The 17362-nt window shown below is 47.0% G+C and overlaps 1 protein-coding gene across 1 annotated transcript in view; it reads right to left on the reverse strand.

Annotated features, from left to right (window-relative positions):
- Positions 1-2427: 2427 nt before the first annotated feature.
- Positions 2428-17362, reverse strand: part of LOC147108579 (bactericidal permeability-increasing protein-like) — a 69224-nt gene continuing 54289 nt past the window's right edge. Inside the window, exons 12-16 of the mRNA XM_086005265.1 lie at positions 15924-15991; positions 13414-13456; positions 13071-13134; positions 10741-10817; positions 2428-2623 (exon numbers count right to left, since the gene is read on the reverse strand). Coding sequence (XP_085861391.1) covers positions 2570-2623; positions 10741-10817; positions 13071-13134; positions 13414-13456; positions 15924-15991 — 306 coding nt within the window. The 3' untranslated portion in view covers positions 2428-2569. The remainder of the gene's footprint in view (positions 2624-10740; positions 10818-13070; positions 13135-13413; positions 13457-15923; positions 15992-17362) is intronic.

The following is a 17362-nucleotide window of genomic DNA, read 5'->3' on the forward strand; positions in this document are numbered from 1 at the left end:
TACTCATGTGACTCGGCCAACGTTGTCTACCTCATACGTTGCAGGAAAGGATGCCCCGGAGCATGGTACATCGGCGAGACCATGCAGACACTGCGACAACGGATGAACAGACACCGCGCAACAATCGCCAGGCATGAGTGCTCCCTCCCAGTCGGGGAACACTTCAGCAGTCAAGGACATTCAGCCTCCGATCTTCGGGTAAGCATTCTCCAAGGCGGCCTTTGAGACACACAACACAAAATCGTCGAGCAGAAACTGATAGCCAAGTTCCGCACCCATGAGGACGGCCTCAACCGGGATCTTGGGTTCATGTCACGCTACATGTAACCTCACCTGACATAGGGTCATCCAGACTCGAGTCGTCACTGGCTTGTTCTCTCCACACAGATGCGGCCGGACCTGCTGTGATTTCCAGCAAAAAAAATGTTTTTTGTCTGTTTTTTTGTTTTTCATACAGACCCCAGCATCTGCAACATTTGACCCCTTGTGACCCCACCTCATTGTTCTTTGATGTAATGTTTTCCTGACTGACCTGTTTGGACACCATTCACACCTTTGATTGCTGTGATTATCTCTCTGCCGAGGTTTGATAAATGGCAGTTAGAAAGATTACCTGTAAACATCTGACATTATTCTCTGACTATATAAGCTGTGTTTTTATGCATCTCTCCACTTCACCTGACGAAGGAGCAGCGCTCCGAAAGCTTGTGATTTCAAATAAAGCTGTTGGACTATAACCTGGTGTTGTGTGACTTCTTACATTTGCCCACCCCAGTCCAACTCCGGCATCTCCACACCAAAATGCTGGCAGAGTGATCGCTTTCGGATGAGACTATAAACCAAGGTCTCACCTAGGCTCTCTGATGAATGTAAAAGATCCCTCAGCACTATTTCACACATTCTTCCCTCAATAAATATCAACAAAAACAAATTAACTGTCTGTGGATTATGGCTGTGCACAAATTGGCTGCTGCGTTTACCTACATAACAATAGAGACGACACTTCACAAGTAACTCATTATATGTGGAGCTCTTTGGAATGTGCTGAGGCTGAGAAAGGCACTATAAATGACAGTACTTTCTTTCTTTAAATGAAAATTATTTGTGGTAATTACAATCTATATGTATAAAAAAGTAAAGAATATGGCATTAGATAAATATCCAGTCAATGTTTCGTGTGGGCGATATATTTATATTGTCTCCTTAGCTATGACATATTCTTTATTTATTAATAAAAGTTTAGTTCAAAATAATTTACTACACATAGAAAAATGATTTGCAAATCCAAAACAGTCAAATATTTGACAATTAATAATAAAAAACATATTTTTGCATCCTTTATTTATAACACATAGGGTAGATTTTATTACCATCCCTAATGGTTATGAACTGGTGCACAACCTTTCTGAAAGGTATTGTGCTAATAGCACTTAATTCTCCACAGTAATCTTATTTGAATAATTATTCATAGCACCAGGGCAGCCTTGGGTAGGTCTAGGGAGGACAGTAGTGGTGAGGAAAATTGTATGATAGGAAAGGGTCTATTAAAGGTGAGTGTCACAATGGGGGATAACAAATCAGAGAGTCTTTTGAGAGGCTAGGGGCAAAATGCAGGAAAGGGAACCCTAGGTACAGGCATGTGTCTGCAGACTAGTGAACGAGCAGCCCAGCACCCAATATCCTTCTTTGATCATTGTTGTAATTGAGGTGCCATTGCATGAGGTGCTTGCAAGAAGGGTTGTCTTCTGTGCCAGTCAATGGTATGATCCCTATAGGTCAGAATTGGAGCATGCGTGTAAAGAACTGCAGTTAAGTTTGAGCCTACAGCTGACCATTATTGTACTGGAGCTATATGGTAGCTACAGGGGTCCTTGCAGCACATGGCACAGCTCTGCATCTGCCGCTCTGATGACTCATACTTTGTACATCATCACTTCCATTTCACTAAATTCTACATTCAATCATATTATCATGCTCATAGATAATATGTATTTTATTTTTCATATATGTCACCAATGTTCCTCTGTCCTCTCCTAAAGGATTTGACTCCTTTGCTGGTATATGGTTCCATGGGTACTTTCCAGTACCTTGTTTAAGTAGCAATTATTCATCAGCATGCAATTTGTCCACAGGGAGTCCATCACAGCCAAGCTAGATCCTGTCCTCATGTGATGTCCATGTGCATGCACTTTCACAACTGATCATTGGATAGTGAGCAGAAACAGAAGCCAATTTTCACTTCCCTATCTCAAGGGCAATAAGGCCAATTGTAGAATCTTACTATTGCCCAATCAGTGAACCCGGGATTGAATCTGGTTCCTTCCAGGTCTGCATAATGCATCTACTCATTGGGTAGATCTGCTGAGCCATCAGGAAAGCTCTGATTAATCATTTTAAGCATTAGTACAAAGAGACACATTTCTAGGCCTAGTTTCACAATGGAGCAAAGCTATTTTAATTTGTGTTGTCATTCAGATAAAGCACGTAAAAGTTTAATGAGATATATGTAGCTGTTGTCTGTTAATTACAGATGAATTTAATAGTTGTTCTGCAGTTTGGTGTTACATTTTTAAATTTGCTTTCTGTTTCCATACCGGATATCAGTAGCAATCACTATTAAACCCTGAAAGATAAACAGATGAAATATTAGATCAGAGTTATGTTCACATCTTCATACCCCACACTGTTACATGTTGAATGCAGTTTTAGACTTTCAGGGTGTCCTCTGTTGTGGTGCCTACTTTTTCCCCTCATTTCCCCCACCCACCTTTCAAAAATAGAAAGAGTAGGTGGGGCAAACTGTTGCCAGGACTCTGCCAATGTAATTTTTAACAGTCATTAGGAGTTGATTGAGAGAGACAGGGGCCACCCTCTTCCAATTCCAGTGTGTCAGCTCCTCACCTCCATTGTGGGGGGGCCTCCGAGGCGGGCGGGTTTCCTACTGCCGACTTTAACGGCAGGGCCTGATTTGCACGTGAGACCTCGGAGTCCCGCCCGCAGCCAGCCAGATTGAGAGGCAGGTGCGATGGAGGGATCGTGGGGTGGGTGGTCGGAAGGTCGGCATTTGGCATCGGGGATCGCGGGAAGGGGGTCGGAATTTGGCATTGGGGATTGCGGGAGGGGGGTCGGGGGTCAGGATCGGGTATCGGGGATCGCGTAGGGGGGTCGGGGGTTGGCATCGGGGATCGGGTGAGGGGGTCAGGATCGGGCATCAGGAATCATGGGAGTCGGGGGTCGGGAGCGGGCATTGGGGATCATGGGGGGCGGGCCAAGGGAGGGAGGGGGTTTAGCCGAAGTATTGGTTGGGGGGGAGTTGGCCGGGAATCGACGCGGGGGGTTGTCGGCGGGTGGTCGGCCGGGGATTGGTGGTTGGCGGGGGGGTCGGCCGAGGATCGCTGGGGAGAGAGATAATCGGGGCTGGCCACCGGAGGATTGTGGCTGGCCTCAGCACCACCGGTGGGGTGGGGGTAGGGGGAGGCCTCATGGTGGGGATTGAAGGTGTGGGGAGGTGATTGCAGGCCCCGTGGTGGGGTCTCCGATCGCGGGGGGTCGGTATGGCAGGGACCCTGGATCCAGGAGGTTGGTATAAAGCCACTTACCGCCTGGATGCAGCAGGCCCTGCCTCGGTTTAACTGCTGTGTTTCACGAAATGTGTGAAACCTGCCCACATGCAGTTAAATTCAAAATGGAGGTGAAAAAAGAGGCTTCCAGCCTAATTACAATATTTAAATTGATGTCCAGCCCCCTGGGAGCGGGTTAGTCGCCCGCCCCCGTTCCACCTTCGTTAAAACCGGAAGTGGGCAAATCCAGGATAACGATGGAGGGTTGGCAACCCTAATCTCCAGGATAATCTCCAGGACACTGCCGCGAGTAACCCAGGAGAAAAATCATGGGGACATTACAAAAAAGTGAGTTTTTTTTCCAATTTCTTTAAAGGCTTTCATTTATTAGTTATAAAAATATTGGAGATTGGAAAAAATACGGTTTGACACAGTCACGAATCATCCAATCAGGCAATGAAGAGTCTGTTTGCCTTCCAATTGTAGTGTATGTGCCTTTAAGTCAGAACTACTTTTACAGCTCCTGTATACTGTAGTACCGGCAGTGACCACACCTGTATATAAGCTTTGCGCATGCCTCTGTACCCCCAGTCTTGAGACTACCCTCCTCCAGTAAAGACCTGTTTATTGTTCATGTACAGCATCCGTGTGATAATTTAATAACAGCATATCCACTGAACCACGGATCCAACAGTGGCGACGAGTGTCGATTCGAATCTACCTGCAACATAAAAAATAAAAATAGTCGAGGCCAGGAACACGGGCGTCGACCACGAGCAATCGCCCAGCAGTCAGGCAGAGATTGAACTTCGCAGGGGAGGCTGTGGAGAGCCGGGCCTGGTTCCCCAGCCACGACGAGCAGCAAGAGACCGACGACAGGTCCAGCGCAGACCCTTCCCGAGCAGCGGCGGCTGGAGCCGACCGATGGCGGAGAGAAAGCCGAGCAGCATTGACGGGGTAAGACAGAGGGTGAAGAGCGCAGGGCGCAGCTGGGGGTTGAACACCGAGCGGCGTCGAGAAAAAAGAAAACAAACCGGAGAGAGACAGGGTAAAGAAACAGCCGGGTTCTAGACTGAGCGGCGTCGAAAAATACAAAAAGAAGAACGCGCAGAGCACAGCCAGGGCTCACGGGCTGAACAGGGTCCGCGGGGCGAAGAAAGGGGAGCGCGGGAGACGCCATTGAGCCGCGGAGAAGAAGAAAGAGTGCGGGAGACGCCATTTTTAGAAGCCGCAGCGGAGAAGAAGGGCGAGCGTGGGAAGGAAGGAAAGCAGGGGAGACGCCATTTTGTGCCAGCGGAGAAGAAGGGGAAGCACGGGAGGCGCCATTTTTGACAGTTAACTCACATCCAAGGATGCCGAAGAGTGGCAGTATCTCTACGTTCGACAATGAAGTCAAAGATTGGGCGACATATGTGGAACGTATTGAGGTGTACTGCAGGGCGAATGAAGTGCCAGATGCTAATAAAGCACTGGTTCTGTTAAATTCCATGGGTGCAAAAACTTATGGGTTACTGCGAAATCTAATAACCCCAGAGAAGCCGGTAAACAAGAATTTTGAAAGCATAGTAGAAATCCTACAGGACCACTTAAACCCCACACCGCTGCTGATAGCAGAACAATTTAAGTTCCATAAAAGGAACCAACACAAAGACGAAAGCAATGCTGAGTACCTAACGGAACTGCGCAAGCTATCGAAACACTGTCAGTTTGGAGCGGGACTAGCAGATACGTTAAGGGACAAGTTTGTGTGCGGCTTCTATCAGAAAAGGATCTTACGCTGGACAAGGCTTTCAGTATGGCAGTATCACACGAAGCAGCCGCAAGGGGCGCTGCAGAGATACAACGGAGACCGCAAGAAAATGGCACCAATGAAATGTCCTATGGAACAGGGAAGTGCTATCGCTGCGGCAGAACAACACATAACCAGAAAGATTGTTGGTTCAAGGACCAAGTGTGCAGACAGTGTGGGAAAGCAGGACACATAGCAAGAGTCTGCAGGTCTGGGAAGAAAACCAACAGTAAGAAATCTCCACAGGAGAAGTACAAAAAGGTACACCAGGTGATGGACAGTGGTTCAGACGAACAGAAAAGTGACACAGACTCTGGAATCAAGGAGCTGGGTTGTCTGAAATTACATAAGGTAACAGAAATGGAGGATCACCAGACTATCTGGGTTACACTCAAGATAGACGGAGTCCAAGTGGAAATGGAATTGGACACAGGGTCAGCTCTAACAGTCATAAATCAAAGAGACTACAAGCGGCTATTTTCACACATACCCTTGAAAGCTACAGAGATTGTCTTGAAGACGTATACGGGGCAAAAAGTCTACCCCAAAGGAAAAATAAGGGTGAAAGTGACATATAAAGGCCAGGAAATACCTAAAATGGATATATATGTATTGCCAGATGGAGGACCACCACTGCTAGGACGTGAATGGATCCAGAAGATACAATTAGATTGGCATTCCATACAGGCACTGAAGGTTGAGGCCAAAAAGGATGACGACGTCACACCTGGACGACTGTCAAAAATGCTAACTGACGCAAAAGAAGTATTCCAGGGGGGACTAGGAACACTAAAAGGAATAACAGCAATGATTAAAATAGAGGAAAATGCAAGCCCAAAGTTTCTGAAGGCCAGACCAGTGCCTTATGCGATCAGACCAGCTGTTGAAGCAGAGCTGGAAGGGTTGGAATGTTCAGGAGTACTGTCCAAAGTGGACTGGAGCGAGTGGGCTACACCCATCATTCCTGTAATGAAGAGGTCGTTGAGTAATACGCCTGGGGAACCAAAGAAGGTCCGCATCTGTGGGAATTTTAAGGTGACAGTGAACACAGTCCTTCACACGGTACAATATCCGCTTCCACGAATTGAGGATATTTTCGCCTCGCTATCTGGAGGTAAACGCTTCACGAAAATTGATCTAGCCCAGGCGTACTTGCAAATGGAGGTAGAAGCTTCGAAACAATACCTTACGATCAACACTCATAAAGGTCTCTATCAATACAACCGGCTGGTGTTTGGAGTAGCCTCGGCTCCGGCTATCTGGCAAAGGGCGATGGATCAGGTCCTGCAAGGGATTCCAGGGACCCAGTGTTATTTGGACGATATCTTGGTCACGGGCGAAAATGATGGTGATCACCTCGCCAACTTGGAGAAGGTGCTCACCAGATTAAAGGAGTATGGGCTACGAGCTAATCGCCACAAGTGCGAGTTTTTCCAGAAACAGATCTCATATTGTGGCCACGTCATCGATAAAGAGGGGTTACATAAGTCCCCTGACAAGATTGGGGCAGTAGTCAAGGCTCCAGCACTGGAAAATGTGTCACACCTGAGGTCGTTCCTCGGGCTGGTAAACTACTACCACAAGTTCTTACCAAATTTGTCTACAGTATTACACCCACTGAACACCCTACTGCAAACAGGGGTACCATGGAAGTGGGATGACGAACGTAGACGAGCTTTCCAGAAGTGTAAAGAATTGATCACATCAAAAGAGGTTTCAACCCAGCACTACCAATTCGTTTGGCATGTGATGCATCACCCTATGGTATTGGAGCGGTGCTGTCGCACAAATTCCCTGACGGGTTGGAGAGGCCAGTAGCCTTTGCGTCTCGGTCACTAACCTCAGCCGAGCGCAACTACGCCCAGATTGACAGGGAGGCCCTCAGCCTAGTATGGGGAGTAAAAAAATTCAACCACTATCTGCATGGGCAGAAGTTCACCTTGCTGACTGACCATCAACCACTTGTCTCCATCTTTAATCCTAAGAAGGGCGTTCCAGTGATGACTGCACAACGGTTACAAAGATGGTCCCTGTTTCTAGGGGCGAATCAATATGAAATAGAATATAAAGGCACGAAACAGCATGGGAACGCTGATGGGCTATCGCGCCTGCCACTGCCTACTGTGGAGGAAGCACCAGCAGTGGACCCTATCGAGATATTTTATTCGTCAATAATTGAACGATTGCCAGTAACAAATGCGGATATAGAGAAGGAGACCCGCAATGATCCGACGCTGTCTCGGGTATATGAATTGACGGTGAGGGGATGGCCAACTCATGGCGACTCACTGTTGCCAGCATTCTTGTCCAGAAGAGAACAGCTGTCAGTATGCCAGGGGACAGTGATGTGTGGATCCAGAGTGGTGATTCCACCCAAGTTAAGGGAGAGAGTGCTAAATGAGCTACATGAAGGTCATCTGGGGGGAGTGAAAATGAAAAGCCTTGCTAGGGCTTATGTGTGGTGGCCGGGAATCAATCAACAAATCGAAGACCTAACTAAGAGCTGCTTAGGATGCCAGAAGGTCCAAAATGCACCACCACATGCCCCTCTACACCCATGGGAGTGGCCCTCCTCTCCATGGCAATGGGTGCATATTGATTTCGCTGGTCCATTCATGGACTCAATGTTCTTAATAGCAGTGGATGCTCATTCAAAGTGGCCTGAGGTGATAAAAATGTCTTCAACCACTACAGAGAAAACGATTGCAGTCCTACGGACCATATTTGCCAGAAACGGTTTGCCAGAGCAGATTTGCTCTGATAATGGACCACAGTTTGTGTCCGACGAGTTCCAAAAATTTATGAGAAGGAACGGGGTAAGGCATTACACATCCGCCCCGTATCATCCAGCCACAAATGGATTGGCTGAGAGGTTCGTACAAACCTTTAAGAAGGCGATAAAGGCCATGTGCGACGATGAAATTCCACTAAAGCATAAGATGGACAATTTCTTATTAGCCTACCGAAACGCGACACATGCAGTTACCAACCAGACCCCGGCCATGATGTTCTTTAACCGAAGGTTGAGATCTCGTCTGGACTTGCTCAGACCAAATGTGCGAAGAAATGTTGAGGACAAACAATTCCAGCACATCAATGAGAAGCCGACAAGGAGCTTCAATGTAGGGCAACCAGTCTTGGCCCGTGACTATCGAACAGAGAAATGGCAACCCGGAACGATATGTACAAGGCAGGGGCCATTAATGTACACAGTGGATGTCGGGGAGAACATTGTGAGACGCCACGTCGATCAGATCTTAGCGTCACAGGAACGCGTCAACCCCATGTCTCGAGTACCTGGGGATGAACCCGACATACCGGTAGCATCTACCTCAGACCCAGTAGCAGTGGAACCCGATGAACTACCCGATGAAAAGGGGTCAGAATCACCTCTGCACCGAGAACAAGAACCTCCGGAAAGGCGCTATCCCGAAAGGATCAGGAAGCCGCCCCAAAGACTTAATCTATAAATGGACTTTTGTTGTTTAATGTACATGTTGAAATGTTAATTGTTATTTGAATATTAGGGGTACTATTAATCTAAAAGGGGAGGAATTGTAGTGTATGTGCCTTTAATTCAGAACTACTTTTACAGCTCCTGTATACTGTAGTACTGGCAGTGACCACACCTGTATATAAGTTTTGCGCATGCCTCTGTACCCCCAGTCTTGAGACTACCCTCCTCCAGTAAAGACCTGTTTATTGTTCATGTACAGCATCTGTGTGATTATTTAATAACAGCATATCCACTGAACCACGGATCCAACACCAATTGGTGGGGAAAGATGGTAAACCGTGAGGATGGGCGTCTTAGGTGACTGATGGCGGAAATGTGAGGGTGGGGCGGTTGCAGGCATGAGGTCACGCGATGAAACCTTCAGGAATGAATCCAGCCAGAGTTGACAGCACTAAGGAAGATTCACATGTTGATTGCATGTGAAGACAGGAAATCATGGGCACGGCTCCCTGCTACTGGTGTGTATTCATAAAATCAGCTCCTTCACTATTGGCAACAACCCGTCAACAAGGTAGAAGAACTGGACTATAAAATGGCAGGGCTGATTCCACGAGAGAGCAAGAAGCAGCACTTGCAGGGAGTGCTAGCCAGGACAGAAGATTGGGCACCAGCCAGTGCTCCTGCAGCAGCCGCTCCTCACTGGGAGCACCCAATCGGGGAACCAACCTGACGTAAGAAAACTACTAGGCACTTGGTCTGAGTATTAAACAAGGCTTTAATCAACTGTTTTTCAACATGGAGATCGAGTTGTGTCCTTCACTAGTTCCTGTTAAAGAATGTCCTGAGCAAGCTGGGCCCATGCCCGAGTATTTATAATCTCCCTGGACAGCGCCACCAGCAGGCCGCCCAGTATTATTTCATAAGTCATTTCCACATGAATGACAAGATTCATGTCACAACCCTTCTACTGAATGTCTTGTACAAAGGCAGTATTGAAAATAATTAGCCTTCGTTCATTGCTGATACTCATTGAATGTGTTGTGTTTCTGTTTGTACTTTAGTGCAAAGGAGTCTATTATGCACACCTTTAAGGATTCTTGCTTTTTTTCTAAAATAGCTCAGATACAACGGCCTAGAAATTCTTCTCGGGTGTAAAACGGGCAGTATCGGATCGGCCGCCCGTTATATGCAGCACCCGATACTGAATATCAGGCGCCGTGTATAACGGGCGGCAATGTTCCCACTCATTTTCTTTTTGGGTGTGCGGCCCTTTAAGGGGCAGTGCAGCCCATTCAAATGATCGCGCGTGTGCGGTTTCTTCTGTTATAAAGCCATTGAGTGCCCTGCGCGGGACCTCCAGATCGCTGCGTGGCCGCACAGCTCAACAGAAACATTGACGGGCGGCAGATCCGACACCACCCGTTTTGCGCCCCACCGCCCGAGACAAATTTCTGGGCCAACTTCTATCAGCTTTTTGAGAAAAAAAACAAGAAAATGTGACTTCAATCTCAAATCATATGCTGCATTTCGAATCACAAGATGAGCACAATTTTATTTATATTGTTATTGTGATTATTTTTGGATGAGGCATAAAACAAAATATGCAAACACATAAAAGATGTACAACAGCTTATAAATTTACAAACTATTGACTAATTGAAAATAATTAAGATTAATTACACTGGTAAACCAGTCATTTTATCTTAAAACTTTGTGTGGTGACCTCAGGTTGAATTATATTTTAAACACAATTTAGCATTTAAAATGTTATTGATTCCCATAACACTATATATAAAATGTTAACGTGTACTCCACTGTGATATATATGTACACGTGTTACTTTACACATGTAGATCTTTAGTTTGAGTAGATGAGAGCGAGGAACAATCTGTAGCTTCGCTTTCCTCAGAACACTATAAAGGTGAATCTTTTACCTGGTCAATTTTAAGGACTGGATTGATCAGCGATACCTCATGCATGGTTGGGATGATGAATCCCTTTTTCAGCATTGCTAGAAAACATTTAGAATAAGAAACAGGAGGAAAAAAATATATTTGATACAATCAGACATTGAGTTTGTTGGTATAAAGGTATTTAAAAAAAAACATTGTTTGTCCCTTTGACGATACGAGCCAGTTGTGGCTCCCGAGGAAAAAAAAACTTGCTGCTCATCAATTTATTACCTACAAAAATGATAAAGTTAAGTAGTTCAGAGAGGAATGAAGATGAAGAACAGGCCCTGAGGACCATTTCTCGATTTGGTTACTACGCGCAATCGTGTTGGGGCGAGTTGATGCCATATTTTCCAGCGTTTCTGCGGCTTCTTCCAACGAAGTTACAGCGGACAAGTGGGGGAACCCCACAGAAATTCACCTCTGTTAACTCTGTGGCCACAGTATCGACAGAGGTGGGTTTTCTGAGCAGTTGGGGGGGGGGGGGGGAGGGGGAGGGGGGAGGGGGGGTGGTGAGTATCTGTCGTGAAACCCATAATTCCGGGTTTCCCCGCATGCTTTCTCCCTGTCGGGTAGGTAGTGCACTGGAGCAGACCACAGCCACAGGTAAGGAGCCTACAACTGCTAGTGGGAACATGGGAGGGAGGGCGGGGGGTGGGGGGTGGGTCCGAACCCCGACCCCCGGGCTGGGCGCTCTTTGGATTGGAAGGTCTGATGGGGGTGGGTCTGAACCCAGGGAAGCAGGTAAGCTTGGGGGGGCCTGGGGGAAGCACTCCTGCTCCTCCTGGCCCACAAGCAGTGCTGGAAAGGCACTGACCTTGCCAGCGTTGCACACATCCAGAGAACAAATAAATGAAAAAGAAAAGCTGCTCCTCCATAATCCATGCAAAGATTTATGTAACTGCGGTGCTTACTTACCAACTTGTAGCGATTAAATGGCTAAAGAAAACTCTATGGCCTAGAAAGCATGTGTGTGCGGGGGGTGGGGGGGTTGGTGGGTGCTGGCATGTGCCGCCTCTGGTCTCCACAGCTGATCCCTCCGAAGTTCACAGGGTCAGGAGGAGGAGCCATGAGCAGCCTGCCAGGGAACATTTTCAGCTCCTATTTATTTATTGTCCAGGAACCATTCGAAAACCACTAAGTGGACGGTGTCTGAGGAGATCGTTTGCTAAATGCTTTCCAAATTCTTCCAGTGGAAATAGGCTGACCTTCCCCCAACCCCTTGCAACAGATTTGCCTTGGGCTCACCAGGAACAGCACCACTGGAAACCTGATCATGTTTTAAAATACAATATTTCATCACCATCTTCTGTATCTAAATTACAATTTTTTAAAATATTCGTTCATGGGATGTGGGCGTGGCCAGTGTTTATTGCCCATCCCCTTATGACCCTTGATTTATAATTGCTAATGCTCCTGCACACCTATGACAGCAGAGATACTGGAGTATTTGAATAAAAAATAAGGCCTGCAGTGAGACATTGGGGAGAATTTTAACCCCCAAAAAACAGGTGGGTTGGGGTCAGGTGAGATGTAAAAATGTTTAAAACCTCAAACCCGACCCCAACCCACCTTCAACCAGCCCATTTCCGGTTTTAATGGAAGCAGGACGGGGTCGGGGTGGGACGGGGTTGCAGGCAGCCAACCCGCTCCCAGGAGGTGGGTTGGCCATTTAAATATTACAATGAGGCTGGGAGCTTCCCTTGCAGGTTTAACCCTGGCCTTCCGGGTTTCCCAGGCCAGGGAGGCGAGGACAGCTTCGGGGAGAAGGTCAGTGCCCTTACAGCACTGCTTGTGGGCCAGGAGGAGCAGGAGTGCTCCCCACCTCTGGTCCCCCAAGCTAACCTACTTCCCTGAGATCGGACAAACCCCCCCCCTATCAGACCCCCCATGCAAAGACCCCTCCCAACCCCCCTCGATCGGGGATCAGATCCCCCCGGGTTGGCGGTTGGACTCCACCCATCATCAGACCTCCCCCCCATTCAAAGACCCCCCCGATCAGGGATCGGGGGATCGGACACCCCCACCCACCCGGGGTCGGGGATTGGACCCCCCCCCCCACACACACACTCTCACTAGCACCTGCAGGCTCCTTACCTGCGGATGTGGCCTGCTCCAGAGTGCTCCCCGCCCAACTGGAAGCCAAGCCTGTTAATCAGGCTGACTCCCGGGTGGGGATCCTGTCATAAAAAGAATACGCACACTGTGGATTTACAACTCCACAGCATCCGGGTTTCCCGACCGAAATGCCGCCATTGTGGCTGTACAAATACAATTTAAACAATAGGACTTTGACCTCCAGACAGACGTACCATTTATCTTAGGAAACACCATCGTCTGTAATCCCATCTTCACAATCATTTCCATTGCCATTGTCTTTGTACGATAAGAGTAAATAATAGTGAAAATTAATTTAACAAAACGTTTTGCCTATGACAAGCTTTTTATGTTCCAGCGAAATTTCTCTTAAGACTGAGCAACTCTAAGGTCTAGAATGACTAATAAAATCCAGGGTCACTTCTAGCAGTGAGCATTTTTTAATAATAAAAGCAGAACTTTGCAGCAATTACATTTTTTTGTGAAAAATGCACAAGCAGTAATTAACAAGGTCAGTTTGAAGTGACTACGAACGTAAGCGAAGAAAATAGGACTTACTGGAATGGATCCCACTTTAGATTCTTCAGTAGCTAGGTCCACACTAATTTAAAAGTTAGAAAGACATTTTCAATGATTCAATTTTATGTGGATAAACCACGCAAGTCGCATAAATGGATGAATTGCAACAACAAAGGAGGTCCTTGGCAAATCATGCTGGGACTCCAATGCCCTGCACAACAGAATGGTTGGATGTGGGTTGGAGCCAACAGTGTTCAATATGGTGAATTCCTGATTTCTCAACTGGACCTTCTGGGGAAAAAAGCCCTCAGTTGATGCAGGGGTGCTTTCTTACAGGGAGGGATATCTTAGTGGCCTCTTCTGGAGCTGCATTGACAGCAGCCTAGAGACAAATTTCCTGCTTACTTTCTCCCTTCAGGAATTGAAGGGTAAACTAAGGAGGGGTAGGACCATAGGCTTTTTCAATATAGGGAGTTGTAGGAATGGTCAAATTCCTATCCAGAGATTGAGTTCGACGCAGGCAATCAATCAAAAAGGTTTTTAATGTCAAACTAACGAGTTTAAACAGATTGATGCAAGAGAGCTATGGATACAGGTCTTAACTGGCTGGAGGCTCCACGAGGACTGCCTGGGCGGTCCTGTGGATGGCGTCATGATGTCATCACATTCTTCCCGCGTTTAGGATGATCACGTGATCGGCGGCATGACGTCATCGCGTTTGCCCGCGCTCTTAAAGGGCCTGCGCCCTGTACATGCAAACAGTATATACAATGGTACAGATTTAGTCTGTAGCTAACACATCGTTAAAAGGAATTATGTACACTTGTTCAGAGTCTCTCAGTGGCTCTGCCACAGAGTAATATATGGTGTATGGAGATCATGGCAGTGGAACCTGTCTGTTATAAACTGTTTAGTCACAATTCTATGTTTTTTGACCCCTATGAGCTGGACTGCACCTTCCCATCCAATATCATAAGGGTACGGCAGCAGTTGTGTGGAACCACCACTTGCAAAGTGGGATAGATTAAGAACAGATCCAGCAGCTCAAAACTGGGCAACCATGAAGCATTATGGGCCATTAGCAACAGCATAATTGTATAGTACCACAATCTGTAACCTCATGGCCCGGTGTATCCCTCACTCTCCCAGCACCATCAAGCCAGGTGACCAACCATCCTGACTTGGACATACATCACTGTTCCTTCATCATCGCTGGGTCAAAATCTTGGAACTCCCTACCTAACAGCATTGTGGGAGTACCTTCACCACGTGGACTGCAGCGGTTCAAGATGGCAGCTCATCACCAACTTCTCAAGGGCAACTAGGGATGGGCAATAAATGCCGGCCTTGCTAACGATGTCCATATCCCAAGAATGAATTAAAAAATACCCTCAAAAACAATTCTTGAGATGTACTAGTTTAATATTTTTAAGCCATTTATAATCAACAAAGTTTCTCTTGTGATTGACAGAACCAACACAAGGGAATAACTGACTTGACCGCTTCCTCACGAAAACCACAGACATATCTTTGATTGATGTGAGGATTCTATTCATTCATACAGATAAATTGAAACAGAACTTATTTTAAAAGCAGACATACCGTTGAAGTTTTATGCCAATGTGTTGCACTATTCAGAGGAGGTGGAGATATCCAGAGAGCTACCTTGTAGCATTGCAGTTTGTCAATTGTCAACAATTGCAGATTATTTGCTGCATTGAGCTAAATACTATGGGGGGGAAATTGAGTACCTTAGCGCCTTCTGTTAGTAACGCTGGAGGGCGATAACGGGGCGCTAATCACTTACCGACTGGGCGCAGCGAGAAGATCAACTCCCGTTATATTCGGCGGCGGTATGGCGTTGCGCACCGCTTCCCTTTGCCCAGAGATTGTGATGTCATCGCTGTGTGCATCGCCCCGGTCCCAAACTTCGGTTCCGTCCCCTGCAGCATCGCTGAGCGAAAACACCGGCAGCTGCAGGAGGCGTTCATCGGGAGGCCGGGCGCTTCAGGGGCGATACTTAAAGACGAGGTGGCCGAAGTAAGTGGAAAAATTTCTGAAATGTTCTTTCTGGTTTTTTTCCCTTTGTCTTCCCCAGCGCTCGATCAGCCTGGCTCTCTGCTGCAGTGCATCGGGCTGATCGGGCCGGATCGCGGCTGCCGTCGGGGACCAGGTAAGTTTTCCCCTTGCAGAGCCTACAGCGATGGCCCTTCCCTTTAAGGGAGGGAAGGAGCCTTCCAACGCGGCAGTGCTGCTCGGCCCATTGGGCAGCGCTGCACACCTACCGCCCCATCTGCTGCCTGTTGCGCTCCAGGAAGGAAGTGGAGCGCTTGATTTAACACACCACTTCCTTCCTGGAGCGCAAAACCAAATTTTTTAAAAGTTGAAAGACATTAGCGCCTGGCGCTAATTTCTTTCAACTTTTAAAAGTTAGCGCCCCAATTGGGGGGTGATACCGAATTTCTCCCCCTATAGTTTTGTGGCCTAAATAGTAACGCTAGGTTCTACTAATAAAGAAAGAAAATATTTTATTCTAATTTAATTCTTACCTATTCAAAGACAGTGACCCACACAGTTTCATGTCTGAAGTGAATATCTCTCCACGCACACTGGCTGCCTGTGATCAACACACAATTTATTATAATGATATCAACATATGAATTCTGCTCACAAGAAAAACAATTTGAATTCCCCTGTCTGTACCTTTTTGTATTGAACAAAGGTAATTTTTAACTGCACTAGATTCAGGCTGATATCTATGATCTTAATTTTAATTATTTAAAACAATGGGCCAAACTTTGCTGAATATTGTCGATCTCGCCTGTATTTCATTTGCAGAATATGAAGTGTAAAGGTCACCGATGAGATTAAAAATGACTATGGTAAAGGCTCATGCTCTCCTAAAGACTTGTCCTTTGACAGTGATTTAGAAAACCAATCCACTACTTTGAATAGCACACTTTGTGCCTAGTAATGGAACAGGTTGAAGCAAAGGGTGAAGTAGATTTATTCGCTGTAGTCGTTGTTTGCAATTACTGTGCTGGGACTTAGCGAATTATTCCTCACTCAAGGTCAGACAAGTCTCCACTTTTTGACAACTCAACCTTTTTCGAAGTAAAATGAGCTGGGATATTTTCCGATGAACAGGCATCTACAAATCAAAACTGCACTTAAAGTTGCTTCCAATATGTCTTCCTTTTTCCTCAACCGAGGATTCCCCTCCACCGTGGTTGACATGGCCCTCGACCTTGTCCATTCGATTCCCCGCACTTCTGCTCTCACCTCTTCCACTCCCTCCCAGAACTATGATAGGGTTCCCCTTATCCTCACCTTTCACCCCACCAACCTCCACATTCAACGGATCATCCTCCGCCATTTCCGCCACCTCCAGCGTGATCCCACCACCAAACACATCTTCCCCTCACCTCCCCTTTCAGCCTTCTGAAGGAGCCGCTCCCTCTGCGACACCCTGGTCCACTCCTCTATCACTCCCAACACCCCTTCCCCTTTGCACGGCACCTTCCTGTGCAAACGCAGGAGATGCATCACCTGTCCTTTTACCTCTTCCCACCGTCCAGGGCCCCAAACACTCCTTCCAGGTGAAACAGTGATTTACTTCTACTTCTTGCAATTTAGTATACTACATTCGCTGCTCACGATGCGGTCTCCTCTAAATTGCGGAGACCAAACGTAGATTGGGTGACCGCTTTGTGGAACACCTCCGTTCAGTCCGCAAGCGTGACCCCGAACTTCCGGTCTCCTGTCACTTTAATTCTCCGCCCCACTCCCACTCTGACCTCTCTGCCCTCGGCCTCTTACACTGTTCCAACGAAGCTCAATGTAAGCTCGAGGAACAGCTCCTCATCTTTCTAGTAAGCACTTTACAACCTTCTGGACTCAACATCGAGTTCAACAATTTCAGATCATAACCTCTGCCTCCATTTTTTCAGCTGTTGCTAATGGTTCTGATATTCCCATTTACACCTCC

Source organism: Somniosus microcephalus, chromosome 13, assembly GCF_052327205.1.
Source record: "Somniosus microcephalus isolate GS21.2 chromosome 13, FLI_Smic_1.0, whole genome shotgun sequence".
In the NCBI taxonomy this organism is placed as follows: domain Eukaryota; kingdom Metazoa; phylum Chordata; class Chondrichthyes; order Squaliformes; family Somniosidae; genus Somniosus; species Somniosus microcephalus.